Source organism: Durio zibethinus, chromosome 14 (assembly GCF_047325235.1).
Source record: "Durio zibethinus cultivar Kanyao isolate XHJ-2024 chromosome 14, ASM4732523v1, whole genome shotgun sequence".
Lineage (NCBI taxonomy): Eukaryota > Viridiplantae > Streptophyta > Magnoliopsida > Malvales > Malvaceae > Durio > Durio zibethinus.
In genome coordinates this window covers 9,495,703-9,510,953 of record NC_143175.1, presented here as the reverse complement: position 1 = coordinate 9,510,953, position 15,251 = coordinate 9,495,703, and the positions used below count along the sequence as shown (strand labels likewise).

Below are 15,251 nucleotides of genomic sequence, written 5' to 3'. Positions count from 1 at the left end.
GATAACAACATGTATGAAACTTTTAATACTATAATTTTAGAAGCTAGGTGTAAGCCAATCATTAGCATGCTAAAGGAGAATATATTATTGTGACGAATAGATTGATTGAAAAAGTAGAGTATGTGAGTTAATGAAAGATTGATTATAGCCCGAAGAATATAGAAAAGCTTAAAAAGTAAAAAAAGCTTTTCATTAAATGGAAGGTTGAATGGAATGAGGGTGTCAGCCATAAAGTTTATTGGAAAAATATACTTTATACAGATAGAGTTACACTATTTTGTTAAGCAAGTATTCATTTTCATGTAAGAAGTTGAACACAAGTGGGATTCCTTGTGAGCATACTATGAGTGTTATATCATATGAAGGAGTTGATCCTATCAATTATTTAAGTTCATGATTCAATAGGAAAATATATTTATGTGTACATAAATGCACGTTAAATCCTATTAAAGGAAGAATGTTTTGGCATAAAGGTATTAATGGACTAGTTGTTCCTCATTTGGTCAAAAGCATACTAGGTAGATTTATTAAAAAAATAAATGAACCATTTGAATAAAGATTGGGGCCAAGATGTTAAGGGTAAGAATGATGATGATATGTGGTTATTGTCATGAAAATGGTCATAACAAGTTAGGTTATCTTAAAATAACAGAATTTATAAGTTCATTACTTTATATATTTTATGATATGTGATTTATTATATATTTTATGATTAGTTTTATTATTTTATTAATATTTTTATTTGCAACAACCCACTGCTGAGAGTTTAAGGTATCTTAAAAAAAGAACAAAGCCTAGTAATGCTATTAATGCTAATAAAGGAAATTCTAACTAGGTAAAATTGTTTAGGATATTCCATTACTATTATTTAGACTATTAATAATTAGTTATTGTTATTGTATTAATTGATTTAAGTGGGCTATAGGCCACTATTGATAGTTCAAAGTCTAGGAAGAAGAGAACTTTGTACTCAAAAGTTGAGAATGTTGATAAAAATAATCATACGAAGGTATAATTATTTTGGATATTTCATTATTGCTAATTAATGTTCTTTATTATGTTGTTTAAGATGTATTGTCTATTTAACTATAGCCCGATTGTTATTTTGTATAATTTATAAATTTTATTCCATCAATTAGTTAGATTAAGGTTGATCGTTCAAAAAGAGGTAAAAAGAAAAGAAACTCATGGCCATGTCAAGAATGGATTGGGTTATACCAAGATCTTGACATTGGAATTTCAACATTCAATGCAAATAGTTTATTTGTCACTTTTTTGATTAATTGTCACTGGTTTTAGCGCTTACATCTCATTGCATTTCATTATAATAGCTTGGTAGACCTACTAAGCCGATTATTAGAAAGAGGGGCATGATTTTTGGGTTATTCATCACCAAAAATCAATTGTTAGTAATCTTCAAACTATACTTTGTTTACTATAAAGTATAAACTTTTAATTTGATATTTACATTAATTTATTTGTTCATAGGAACAAAAGAACAAAGATTCAAAAAATTAAGGTAAAAAATGCAATGGTCTCAGCATTAATCTCAAAACAACATCAAACATTTGAATCAACATCCACCAAAGGAAAAGAGCATTCTTAAACATTGGATGATGATTGAATACTAATTTTTTTACATTTTGTTTATTGAGATAAATTATACTAGGTCTAAGATTCAATCAAGTTTAGGTTTACGTTGAACTAGATTGAAGTTTGTTTTGATTTAGGTGTACCAAATTAGACTAGATGTCTTAAGTTGATTTTTGTTGTAATTTGGTTTAGGGTGATTGATTTTTGTTATGACTTTGGTTACACCAAATTGAATTTGATGCTTTAGGTTGCTTTTGGTTTAATTTGGTTGAACAAAATTGAATTTACTTTGTGATCTAGTTTAGAAAACTTGTTGCTTTTTAACATTATATAGATTAAAATCCAAACAGATTTTGTGAAACATTATTTTTAAAATGCAATCAATATTTCATTGTTGATTCAATCTAAAATGAAACCAAGTTAATTTATGATGTTATATTTAATTTGTATTCATTCCAATACAACAAAGCATTTACAAAGCAATAAAAATCAGAACCTTTTTCATAAATAAAAATTTTATTGATAATAAATCCTTACATACCATTACTAGTTTACTGTTAAAATAAGTCATACATAATTGGTCATAGTAAAGCTAACAAGTTATCTTTCAGCAAACCATCACCATCCACTCCAAATACAAAATACAATAAAATTAACATAGTAAACATGAAAGCTAATTTGTACAACCTTTTTGCCTTTTTTTTTATTCTTGTATCTCTCTTGACGTTCTTTAATCTTTCATGCATCACCTCATTCTTAATTTTTATTATAGCTATTTCATCAAATAAGTCATCAGACTTTATTCTACAATCATTCATTTTTTACAATCATTTTCACTTTTCAACTAAACATTGATTATTCTCAATGCTTTGTTCTCCTTCATCAATATTAAATTCTCTATTGTCAAACTATTATTGGCATCTGTAAACTTAAATATCACTTCTTTTACAAGTTCATCCTTAATTGGTCTATCATGGCAAACAAAAAATTAACATCGATTAACTTGCAAATTTCAACAATAGCACCAACCACTAACCAATTTCATACTTAAGTTCAAATAACAAAAATTTCATAGTCGAGATCATATTTAAGTTCAACATAATAAATTTAGAACAATATTTGATAATCAAGTTAAATATAAAAATCATTAATACTTGATAGTTGCTACATCCAAATAATCTTCTTTCAAGATTGTCATCATTTGTTGAGAAAACTAAACGAGCTTTCTTTTCGCAATAACAATACACTGGATCACTTTTATTATCATAAGTGTACATTACTTATCCTTAATATATAAATCACTTTAAATTACTTGATAATAGCATAAAAAAGTCAAAATTCTAGTTTCATGTTATAAGATACAACAAATAGTAAGAATTTATAGGATACAATATATTTATAAGATACAAAAATAGTGGGATGAGCTTCATAATAGTCTAAATTTGTTTTATATTACCCTAAACCCTTAATTTGTAGTAACCATTTTAGTTTTCTCCACTTCATAACATGGTTCAAACCCTAATCACATTTGAGATATCCTAAACATTAAATTTAAGAACTGGAATTACTTTACCAAAATAATTCACCTCCTTCGAATATCTCCACGCCATGCCTTTCTCTCCGTTTCTAGCTTCTGGCAATGTAACTCCTTCAACACTTAAACCCATAAACCCATAAACCCATAAACAATCCAAAATTATTTCATGATCATGATCTTGAACTTCATTATCAAATTTGGCTTTATGTGGATTTGGATTTCGATATGCATTATCAATCAACTTTTGATTTGGGAAAATTAAGATTTAGAATTGTATGATTTTTGGTTTTTTAGATGATTTAAGGATAATGTTGTTTTGTTTGGTGATTGGATGATTTTTTATTAATAACATTACATTGTTTTTTTAAATCCAGTTGGACAATATAGATACATATGGCAAAAAAAATCCACGTCATAATAGCCAGTAAATGATCTCAACTGTTCAATTTGAAAAGTCATTTCGATCAACACCACTTTAGCATGATCAATGGTCATGTTATTAAAATTAACGGAGATTATATAAAAATGTTATCAATTAGACTAATATTATCATATTCAAATAGTATAGGAATCAATTTTCAAAAAATTATAATATATGAACTAAATTTTAAATTTCATAATAGTATAAGAACTAAATTCATAATTTGACTTAAAAAATAATGCAATACATGAGCTAATTTTTTAAGTATGAAGTTATTTACAAAAGAATTTTATTATTTATCATGTAATGAATTACCTTTATAGAATATTTGTATTTTTTAAATATATTTATTGGTTTGACAAACAACTCAATTGATCTCGATTGTTCTAACAATTGAACTAGTGACCCAATGACCCGTTATCCTGAATGACTCGTTATTAAATCTAGTTATGATAACTAGGGCCACAATAGTTTATTTGAGTTTATAGGATTTAGAATTTTTTTTTTTTAAATGTTCACTTATAATATATATATATATAAATTATCAATAAATTTATCAATTTTATAACAAGAAGGATGGTTATTACAATTTTCTTTCAATTTTTTTTTTCAATTTTTAAGAATATCCAGAAAAAAAAAATTGGAGATTTTCATAACATAAAAGGTGAATCCATCGCAGGTTTCAGGTTTTCAAGAATACCATAAGTGTTAATTGTGACAGAATCCATAGGATGTGCACGGCCTACACCTCAAATCAGCAACTTAACGTTAAGCAATCTTATCGCTCTTCATGACAATCCAAAACTCCATAGCTTTAATTTTGATCAAGTTGTAGTAGCAAAACTGAAGTACCCAGTTTGAGGAGGAGTTAGTAAAAAAAGATAGGGTTGGCATCTCCACTGACAAGGACGGAACCTTGAAGCTTGCTTATCACCAACGAATCCGGTTAAGGCTACCCACTTTTCATTTGGATCTCTTATGCATTGTTGATAATATTCTATATCAGCGAATAATGGAATATAAGTAAATGACAAGCACTACTCCAAATTATCAAGCTATTTTTTATTATTTTTTAATTCTATAAAGAAAGCATCTAATATATTTATAGTAAAATTTTTATGAATAAAAGAATAAGAGTGAAACGACATCTCTCAACCAACAAGGTGAAACCATGATTAGATGTTGACAAAGGTGGTTGATAAAAACAAATTGATGATTGATTCATAAATAGATGCACCAAAGCAGAGGAGACAAATTAGAGAGGGGGCCGGATTCTTGTTCTTTTTCTTTAATGCGGCACAAACATCCTCACCAACCCCCGCCCGTGATTACCACCTAAAGTCTTTTTTTTTTTTTCAATTATAAAAAAAATTTGATATAGATGTTATTATTTTAATTTTATTTGTAAAATTAAAATTTTTATTGTTAATATATCAAATAATGATTTATAAATAAAACAAATAATTTATATTCGATATTTTGTCGATGTACAATATTATATATTATTTGTACACCATAATTTGTTATGTAATTATAAAAAATTTTAAAATCTTTAAAATTAAATAATTTTTAAAATTTAAATATTTAATTATATTAAAACAAAATAGTAATGTGGATCATACCGATAATATTATATATATATATATACTATCAAATATGAATTCATAAAATAAAAAATATATTTTAATATAGTTACACTAACACAAATCAGATTCAAATCCATGAAAATATATATATATATATTTTTTTTTTAATACTATAATAAAAATAATCCAATCATTTGGAAGATAATGCAATTCCCAGCAGATAGGTAATAAATAAATAGAAAGGGCAAACATCGATCGCATAATTCCATTTGCTGCCGACCTTCAAAAAGTAGATTCTTTAGCTCTGCTAATAAATTGCAAATTGTAACGCACATAAAAGCAGCAAATAAAGATTTTAGTTTGTCAATAGAAGAAAATGGCAAGTGAAGCGTTATTGGTTGCTATGGTGGTGGCGCTAGCGTTGAGCAATGCGCTACTAGTGACTAGCGAGAGTGAGTATAATAAGGTGAAGATATGGCCAATGCCGGCGTCGGTGAGTTACGGCCACAGCCACCTTTACTTGAGCAACGATTTCGAGCACTCCACTAACTATGACTCTGGACTACTCAAAGACGCATTCAACAGGATGCTTGCTGTCATCAGACTGGATCATATTATTGAAGCCAATTTCTCTGCCCTCCACCTTTCACCTCTGCTCCGGGGTCTTCATATAGTTATTTCCTCTTCAAACCACCAGGTTCTCTTTTGCTCTCTTTATTTGTTTATTTGATTTTTTTCTATTATTATTTTCACTTTTTTCCCAGAGAAAAAAAAAAAAAAAGACAATGATGATGACTTCACTTCACCCATTTTTCAGTTTTTTTTTTTTTCGCTTTTCGCTAATAAAAGAAAAGGAAAGTAAAGCTGTGAAATGACGCAAGTTCAAAAAGAAATTAAAGTTATTTTTAATGCCAGATCCAGAAATTTTTTCAGAATATTCACTTATAATATATAAAATATTGCCAATGCATTTATCAATTTTATTAGGAAAAAGGTGTCAACAAAAATTTTGGGAGGCTTAGAAGAAAATTTTTTAATAAATTTTCTTATTTTCCAGTTTTCTAAAAGGAAAATTTTGGAGTTTTTAAGATAATTTTTTTTTATTTTCTTTTTTTTTAATTCTTAGGTGTCCATGACACCTCTCACATCATTCCAATCGGCCCCGGTTGTTTCGTTGTCTGAGATTGTGGAGTGTGAAAATATTTTCTTGATAACGAAGTTATTAAAATGTAGTGGGAGTATATGATTTGGTGAAGGCAATTGATGGTTATGTAATTTGAAGAAATTTGTTTGTGGTTTTGGTTCCAGCTACAATACGGCATTGATGAGTCGTACAAATTAACGGTCCCATCACCAGAAAACCCAGGTTACGCCCATCTTGAGGTTAGTTCGAATTTTATGGGATTGCTAGTCCGTCCTACCATATAAAAGTACCTACCGTAGCCTTATACTGTATGGGTGTGTTTTCAGAAGAAATATGCCTCTTGAGTTCTTTTATTCTTGAAGGAGGCAAATTTCAAAATACACCTGAAGGTTTATGATTGTGATAAGGGATTGATTGTCTGTTGGAAAAAATTGCAAAATATTGGTACTTTATTTTATACTAGTTTATTTTGAATTTACCTAATCTTATTATCAACTCCAAACTGTTTTGAACAATGCAGGCACAGACAGTTTATGGTGCTTTACATGGGCTTCAGGTTAGTGCCAGCATAATTCTTGTTGCTAAGTTGACATTATTGTGAATTCAAAAATTTTTAGAATATACGGTTTGTCATATAACGTTGCAGACATTCAGCCAATTATGTCATTTTAACTTTACAAGTCGGGTCCTTGAAGTTCACATGTCCCCGTGGACTATTATTGATCAGCCAAGATTTTCTTATCGAGGCCTCTTAATTGGTGAGATACTTCCCTTCTACTACATGCTTAAGTGATTAATGGCGTTGATTTCCTTGGAAAATCAATGTGTAGAGAGTAATCTTTGATTTATATTGAAATAATTAGGGACTTCATTTTGGTATTGCTTTAGCTGTTAGCTAATATTAAAATATATACAAATATACGATACTGCCCATTTTGGCCATTATACATCTTCAGCAACCAACTTAATGAAGGGTGGAATAGCAGTTAAACTGCCGCATCTTCATGGGTTCGAGAAAATTATATAAAGATAGAATAATCTTTCTTAACTAATCTTTCTTAACTCTGTTTTCTGTCTTCTTTTTCAAAATAATGATTTGACCTTTTGAGGTAATTGGTGTAGATACGTCTCGTCACTATTTGCCATTGCCGATTGTTAAGAAAGTTATTGATTCCATGTCCTATGCAAAGTTGGTATGTAATGCTTTAATGACATATTTCAATTGGAATATTTCTTTCCGCCTGATTGTTTTGACTAAGTGGATTGATTTGTATAGTGAAACACCACAAGAATTAGCCTTTAAGCAGTAACTCTTTCTTGTTTTCACACAGAATGTATTGCATTGGCACATTGTAGATTCACAATCTTTCCCTTTGGAGATACCATCATATCCTAAACTGTGGGATGGTGCTTATTCACCTTCAGAACGATATACAGTGGCTGATGCTGCTGAAGTTGTGAGGCATGTGATTCTCCTCTTTCTCACATGATCCAAATAATAATTACTATCTGACTACTTCAATTCTTTTTTATTTGTGTATTTTTAATCTTTGCAGTTATGCTCAACAAAGAGGAATAAATGTATTGGCTGAAATTGATGTTCCAGGACATGCTCGCTCATGGTAGTATATGCTTTCTCCATTCTTAAAGTACATTTTTGTTCTTCTTAGTAATATGCTTTCTTTTGCGAATAAGCAATACTTTATAATAGATGAAGATGCTAATTTTTTGCCTGTCATAAAGGTTCTTTGGGAATTACAGTTAGTAATCTTTAAATTATGTAAGTATCTGACTGTATTTGCTTATTTAGTGAATGCAAGTTACAAATAAAAGTTAAGCTTTCTGATAATTGACCACGCTTTAGGCTGGTACTTTTAACTATGGTTACATCAACATACGTACTCTAGAGCAGAGAACATGGAAACAAAATTCTGGGCAATAGCTACTTACCAAAAAAAAATTTCTGGGCAATAGCTAAACTACATAATTTCATTTCTTCTAGAAGAAATAAGAATAGTTTCAAATGCTCTTTATTAAAAGGTTATGATGCAACTTAAACATGGAAGGAAATTCTAAGACCATGACAAGCAGTACGAGAGAAAGTTGGGTGCAATAATATATGGTTTTTCTGCCTAGTTCCTGCAAGAGAATTGGAATTAAACAGGAGTTGCTCATGGAACCACTATCAACTTTTGTCAAATGTTTCATTAAATTGTGAGGCCACCATTGACAAAGATCAGTACTAAAAATATCTTGCATAGCCAACTATCTATGTGGTTTGCATGACCCAAATTATCATAACTAGCCAGTCTTGCATTTTTAATCTATACTAAAATACTTGTGTTCAAATACACACAACAAACACGTATAAATATTGCAAAATTGAAGTCAGGATGTCTGTCAACAAATTTACATGCTTTCTATTGGCCTTGTCCTGTAATATTTTGAGTAACTGCAATTTTAATTCTCTAGGGTACGAGTTATCCTTCTTTATGGCCATCGAAGAACTGTCAACACCCTCTTGATGTCAGCAACTATCTTTGTGGTTTGCATGACCCAAATTATCATAAATAGCCGGTCTTGCATACTTAATTTATACTAAAATACTTGTGATCAAAATCAAACACACAACAAACTCTGATAGATATTGCAAAACTGAAGTCAGGATGTATGTCCAAAAAATCATGTTCTTTCTTTTGGCCTTGTCCTATAATTTTTTGAGTTACTGCGGTTTTAATTCTTTAGGGGGACTGGTTATCCTTCTTTATGGCCATCGAAGGACTGTCAACAGCCTCTTGATGTCAGCAAAGAATTTACATTTAAAGTAATAGATGGAATTCTTTCAGGTGATCTCCTTACTTTACCCTCAATGTCATTATTTCTATCAAGAAATGACTCTGCAATTTTTCTTTCCTTGTATAACAGAATGAAAATGAAATTCAACTAATGATATTGGAATTCTTGTTTCAGATTTCAGCAAAATCTTTAACTTTAAATTTGTTCACTTGGGAGGTGATGAAGTTAATACAAGTAAGTTAAATCATACTATCTTATAATTCCTACTTGTATATTATTATAGGATGCTAATTATAATTTTTTATTTGAGGCTTCTTTTGGGATAAAACTATTATGTTCCCAAAAATTTGTGTGGTAGATGGGGGCAGCCTTTTCATAGGAGTACTTACATTTCCTTGGATAATCATGATATGTTCTGTCACATACTCCAAACTGTTGTCTTTTAAGCATTTCTTGAATTTGTTACTTTCTATTGTTACAAATCAACTCATTTCAATTCCTTTTAATGTTCAACCAGAACGGAGAAGCTATTTTGGTCAAGCTTATATTAAAATTCTAAATCAACATTCTTTGACCTTCAGCTGCTGATGATCCATATACCCAAAATTCTCTTATAATCTATATGACATCTGGAATAGTTTTTTTTTCATACCTCTTACTTTTGTGTCCAAAGCTATAATAATGCCCCCCATAGGAGATAAAGTGAAGAAGCTGACGAATAAATAAAAATGGTGGAATGAAGAGGTTTTATTCCAGACATTGTTGGTTTTCATGCTCAGGGATATTTTCTCTAAGTGAAAACTTTCTAAAGAACCCAACATTTTATTTGTGTAGGTTGATAGATGTCGACTTCCTACACCTCTGCTGGGTAACATGACAATTAAATGAAATTCTAAACTTTCTCTAAATTGATCTCTAAGATTATCTCCTAACAGGTAAACTAGTTTCCAGGGCTCTCTTGTCTTTGTAGAATGATCTCTAATTCATTCTATCAATATCAAACAAGTTGTCTCTAGAACATAGCTTATGAAAGAGGGCAAGAGCCACATATCCTGTGGACCTATTCATCATTTTCTAAACATTACTCTTCCCGATATATTTGTATACTTTGAAGCGTACATTTATATCTTATATAATTTGAGGTTAATAGTTTATTGATCCAACCACTTTCATTTATAATTTCAGGTTGTTGGACCATAACTCCTCATATAAGCAAATGGTAAGAAGTTTAGGATCTTATGTGTTGATTTGCTGCACCTCTGAATGAAAATGAATATTTACTCTGGTTATCAGTTTATTCCTTTTTACAAACTCTATGGAAATGTTACAATTGTTCTTTTGCAAAGATTTGTCCTGCTTTTGTGCTATGAGTAATATACAGGTTTTATTCTCTGTCCCCCCATGTTTTAGTAGTTTTGATGTGACATATCTTAGTTCACCTCAGCTAGTGGGGAGAGTCTTAGTTTGTTGTTGATATAAAATTATCTATTTCATCATTCCTTTGCATTCCTTTGATGCATTCAACACAACCTAAAGCTGCCACTGCTGAAAATTTCTTTATAATTGTTCTGTTATTGCTGTAAATAGTGCATGAATGTCATACTGCTAAACTTCTTTTTTTTTTTTTAATTCCATATGATTCATCATGGTATGATATTAACATGTTCCCAATATCTATTCCATTTACAGGACTCTTACTTTCTTGCTGCTTGGTTTGTAGGTTACGAGAGCATGGTATGAATGAATCTCAAGCGTATCAGTACTTTGTCTTGAGAGCACAAAATGTAGCTTTGTCCCATGGATATGAAATTGTTAACTGGTATTCATCTTCTAGAAGAGCTATTTAATCAAACAACAACACTGTACATCCTATTCACATATTGAATATAACAGGGAGGAGACCTTCAATGACTTTGGCAATAAATTGAGCAGGAAGACTGTGGTTCACAATTGGTATGTCCTACTCTTTATCTCTCAAACCTAGAGAATTTATGCATTATATTCTTTCTATAGATGTGATGCTGCATTTTTTTTGCAAAGAGAGCTTTTAAAAAACTTAAAGGAAATGCTGTCTTTTTTTTTCTCTGTTGCTGACAAGTAATCTAAATTCTACACTGTATATGAAAGTAGTTTAAGGGGTGTGAAGTTTTTGAAGACAAAATATCCTCTCAAAATGCAAATCTATTCTAATTAAATTTATCACTTCATAATTTATAATTTAGAATAACAAGGATCTATTAAAGGAAGTGAAAAAGTTAATTATAATTACTACCTTTTGGTCATTAAAGGACCACTTAGATAGTTGATTAATATGAAGTTCTTACAAAATGTTTCAAGGAGTTTCCATAGCTTTTTAGAAAATGATATTTGATAGAAAATTAATGAAGTAACAAACAAATTAATATTCGTAGCCCTATTCTTTTTCTTTTTGTACATGGAGTTATTTTTATATACATATATATGAGTAGAGATCCATTTACACCAGTATAAAAGTCATACTTTTTTTACCTTTGGATCAAAATTAAATCCATAACATTTACACAACGTTTTAGATCCAAAGGTAAAAAAAGTGTATAACTCTTATACTAGTGTAAGTGAATTTTTAATCATATATCTAATAATCCACTTACACTTGTGTAACTCTTACTTTTTTTTGGACACTTATATTAAAATTTTAAATTAAAATTATATTTTTAAATTTAATAATTTTGGTCCAAGGGTTCAAAAAAGTGTAAGACATACACTAGTCTAAGTGAATCCCTCCTTTCACTCTCTCTCTCTCTCAATATATATATATATATATATAGGAGGGATTAACTTACATAAATGGAAAACTAAAAAAGTTTTAGACTTTTTTTAATCATTTATTTGAATAGATCATTTATTTAATCATTTAATCATTTTTAATCATTTAATCACTCTCTCTCTCTCTCAATATATATATATATATATATAGGAGGGATTAACTTACATAAGTGGAAAACTAAAAAAGTTTTAGACTTTTTTTAATCATTTATTTGAATAGATCTAAAGGACAAAAGATATAATTGAAAATGAAAAAAAATGATTTAATCTCATAAAACTTTTTGTGTAAGTTGATTCTGACTCCATATATATATAAATATTTGTAGTTCATCTTACATCTTTCCATCTAATTTAACATATATATGATATTTGTGTTTCTTTTGTACATTGATGAATTCTTAAATTTCACTCAAAATCATTTTTTTTCTTGCAACTTTGGGCCTTTATTTTAAATAATTTAAGAAAAATAATAATTAACAAAAAAATCTTGCAATTGTAATAACAAATTTTAATGAATTACAATAAAACTCTATAAAAAAGTTAAAATTATACAAATGAATGTTATATTTTATCTATATAATATTAAAAATTAAAAAAATTGATAAATCTCGATACCTACTTGAAGAGAGTATTACAAAGATTGAACTTCTTGTTTGCACAAATCAAACTCAAGTATTCATCAAGTCAAGCTAGAATAACTCACAAGTCACTTGATTCATTTATACCTTAATGTTATGGTTTTAAAATTTCATTTTTAAATTAATAAAATTGAAATTTTGTTATATTGTAACCCAAATACAAAAAATTTTTGGAAATTCATGGTTTCTTTGACTGTTATACTATTCCCAAGCAATTCCATTTAGGAAAAATCTAATAAACTGAGCAAAGCATCAGTATGTTTTTGAGCCATGCCTTGTTTAAGTAAACTTGTTCTTAGTAATACATGTTGAAGAAAATTTTCTTTTTTTTGAAAAAAAGAAAAGCCTTGGTGCATGGTTAAAGACCGGCCAAAATTTGTATAAACCAGCCAAATTAGTGGATTAGTTTCAACTTTTCAAAATCAAATTTCATCTACTTTTTTACTTTTAAATTTCTTTTGGCAGTTGGGAGGTTTGAACTATGATCCTCTTAATTGTTATAGAACAATTAAATTGTGAGCTAAACAAATTATTATTTTTATCTTTTAAGATATTAATACCTATGTTGCCTTTTTTGCTAGGACAGGGTACTACTGGAAAACTTAATCTTTAGTTGTGCCCCCATTCCTTCATCCATTGATAATAAAATGATTCAAGCATATGGTGGAGCCTTTGTGCATTTATTCTTGTACAGCAGCTGTTTAAAAGAAAATGGATTGGACTGGCTGGTTCTATTACAGATTTGGTCAAAATCTGTCAAAGGTTGTGCAAAGCTTGAGCAGTTTGATTTACTAAAATCAAACTTAAACTATTTTACTTTTTAAACGATTTTTTCAAGTTGCTAGATTTGAATTGTCAATCACTCAAATTTTAAACGACAATCAAACATTGAGCTAAAAACCATTACTGTCAACTTTCTTGTTAAACCGATTGGATCTAGAAATGTTCTCACAAATGGTTATTTGTCCGGTCTGGTTTTTAAAATGTTGATGATAAATTTTATGTTCCTTATTTATACTGCTCTAAAATTCACTTGGAGTGATGCAATACCAATGCTGTAATGTATATTGCTTGATTCAAGAGTTCATGTGGGTTGAATTTTTGCTTAAGATTCTTTGGCAGGCTTGGTGGTGGTGTTGCTCGACAAGTGGTTGCATCTGGGTTAAGATGCATTGTAAGCAACCAGGACAAATGGTACTTGGACCACTTGGACACTACATGGCAGGAATTCTATGCAAATGAGCCGCTCACAAATATTACAAACTTGAAGCAACAGAAATTAGTTATTGGAGGGGAGGTGTGCATGTGGGGTGAAACCATTGATGGTTCAGATATTGAACAAACCATATGGCCACGTGCTGCAGCAGCTGCAGGTACTTAATATAATATATTAACATTAGATTATTTGCATATTATGATGTTCTTGCCATATAAGTAATACTAATACCCTAGATTCTACAAGTCTGAAGTTGGAATTATTAGGTCAGCCCCTGGAGCTCCCATATATAATATAGTGTTATGAGTTTCTTGGTTAGAAAAAATTTTATGGAAAAGATTCCACATACTTTCTTTGTTGGTCCAGAAACAGGGGATGAAGTTTATTAGATTGGAGAAATACTTGGTATTTATACTATAACATTAAGGTTTACATGGACAGCTAACTGCACTTGGCATTATTAGCTTTCCATTCGGAAGTAATTGTTAATTGATTAATAGTAACTCTTATCCTAGGCTCTGGGTTGAATCATCAGAGCAGCAAAATCTTTGATATGCATTTTGATATGGCTTTAAGTTAAATGCTGTATTTAAAACTATATATGGACAGAAGCATAAGCACGAGAATAAGATGACTTGCTCAGGTAAACAAGTATAAGCATGCACCTATCTTGATCCAAATGCATGGGTGACCCTAATTAATTTTAGTTTTAATTTTATATTGAAAATTCAGAAACCTAAATCAGAACTTAAGTATTGTCTTGATATTGAGTTTATCTCGCATTAACCAAATTCTTTCTTCTTCTTGTCCCCTATCTAAACTGCAGAGAGGTTATGGACACCCTATGATAAGCTGGCTAAGAATCCAAGAGAAGTAACTGGACGGTTGGCACACTTCAGGTGTTTACTGAATCAAAGAGGAGTTGCAGCTGCTCCATTAGCTGGACAAGGCCGCTCTGCCCCTGAAGGTCCAGGTTCTTGCTATGAGCAATAATTTGCTGATTCACTTGTATCAATTATTCCCCATCGTTAAAAAGAAAAAGGCATTGGTCCAGAATAACTCCCATTTTTATCTCTTACATGGTGGATGTTTCTATAAAAGGTTAGATAATTTCATCAATGGAAGGAAATGTTATTTTCTTATATGCCAGGAGGGAAGTAGTACATGGGGAAATGATGTCTAATAAATCTGAACTTACTGTTTTTTAAAACTCTCAATTTTCAATTTACCAAATTGGGGTGAAAGAAGTGGAAAGGAAATGATTAAATTTTTTAAAAGGTCAAAATAACTACTGTAGCCCTCTTTTCTTATTCAATTTTCAAACAAAAACCCCTCCTGGCATCCAAAAATTTGAGTGAATTTAACAAGTCATGGCATGTAGTGACAATGTCTCCAATATGCCAAATCCTTCATTTAAAGATACAATAAGCACAAGTGTTCATTTTCATATTTCACGATTGAATTTTGGATTAAGTGTTGGTATTACTCATAAGATTATCAATAAACTCCAAAAGA

At 29.9% G+C, this 15,251-nt stretch overlaps 1 protein-coding gene and 1 non-coding gene across 3 annotated transcripts; both read left to right on the top strand.

The window, feature by feature from the left end:
* Positions 1 to 4,416: 4,416 nt before the first annotated feature.
* On the top strand, positions 4,417 to 4,538 carry LOC149515024 (U6atac minor spliceosomal RNA). The gene has a single exon (XR_016327924.1). It is a non-coding gene; the product is annotated as a U6atac minor spliceosomal RNA (small nuclear RNA).
* A 782-nt stretch (positions 4,539 to 5,320) lies between these two features.
* Positions 5,321 to 14,878, top strand: LOC111294307 (beta-hexosaminidase 3-like). 2 transcript variants are annotated; one of them, XM_022887571.2, is made up of 14 exons: positions 5,321 to 5,834; positions 6,446 to 6,520; positions 6,802 to 6,837; positions 6,928 to 7,039; positions 7,404 to 7,474; positions 7,613 to 7,743; positions 7,838 to 7,903; positions 9,027 to 9,127; positions 9,252 to 9,311; positions 10,263 to 10,296; positions 10,798 to 10,896; positions 10,971 to 11,030; positions 13,643 to 13,893; positions 14,563 to 14,878. In XM_022887571.2, the coding sequence occupies exons 1-14, from the start codon at positions 5,514 to 5,516 to the stop codon at positions 14,727 to 14,729; spliced, it is 1,584 nt and encodes a 527-aa protein (XP_022743306.2). In that variant the 5' UTR covers positions 5,321 to 5,513; the 3' UTR covers positions 14,730 to 14,878. The 2 variants fall into 2 exon arrangements, with proteins under 2 accessions (XP_022743306.2, XP_089599584.1); XM_089743458.1 differs by lacking the exons at positions 13,643 to 13,893; positions 14,563 to 14,878 and adding an exon at positions 13,107 to 13,489 and having other exon boundaries at positions 5,391 to 5,834.
* The last annotated feature ends 373 nt before the right edge of the window (positions 14,879 to 15,251 follow it).

Excerpts from the sequence above, each read along its gene's own strand:
- LOC111294307 (XM_022887571.2), top strand. The coding sequence starts at position 5,514 with ATGGCAAGTGAAGCGTTATTGGTTGCTATGGTGGTGGCGCTAGCGTTG. Across the intron at positions 7,475-7,612 it reads CCATGTCCTATGCAAAGTTG|AATGTATTGCATTGGCACAT; the intron begins GTATGTAATGCT and ends GTTTTCACACAG. Across the intron at positions 7,904-9,026 it reads CCAGGACATGCTCGCTCATG|GGGGACTGGTTATCCTTCTT; the intron begins GTAGTATATGCT and ends TTAATTCTTTAG.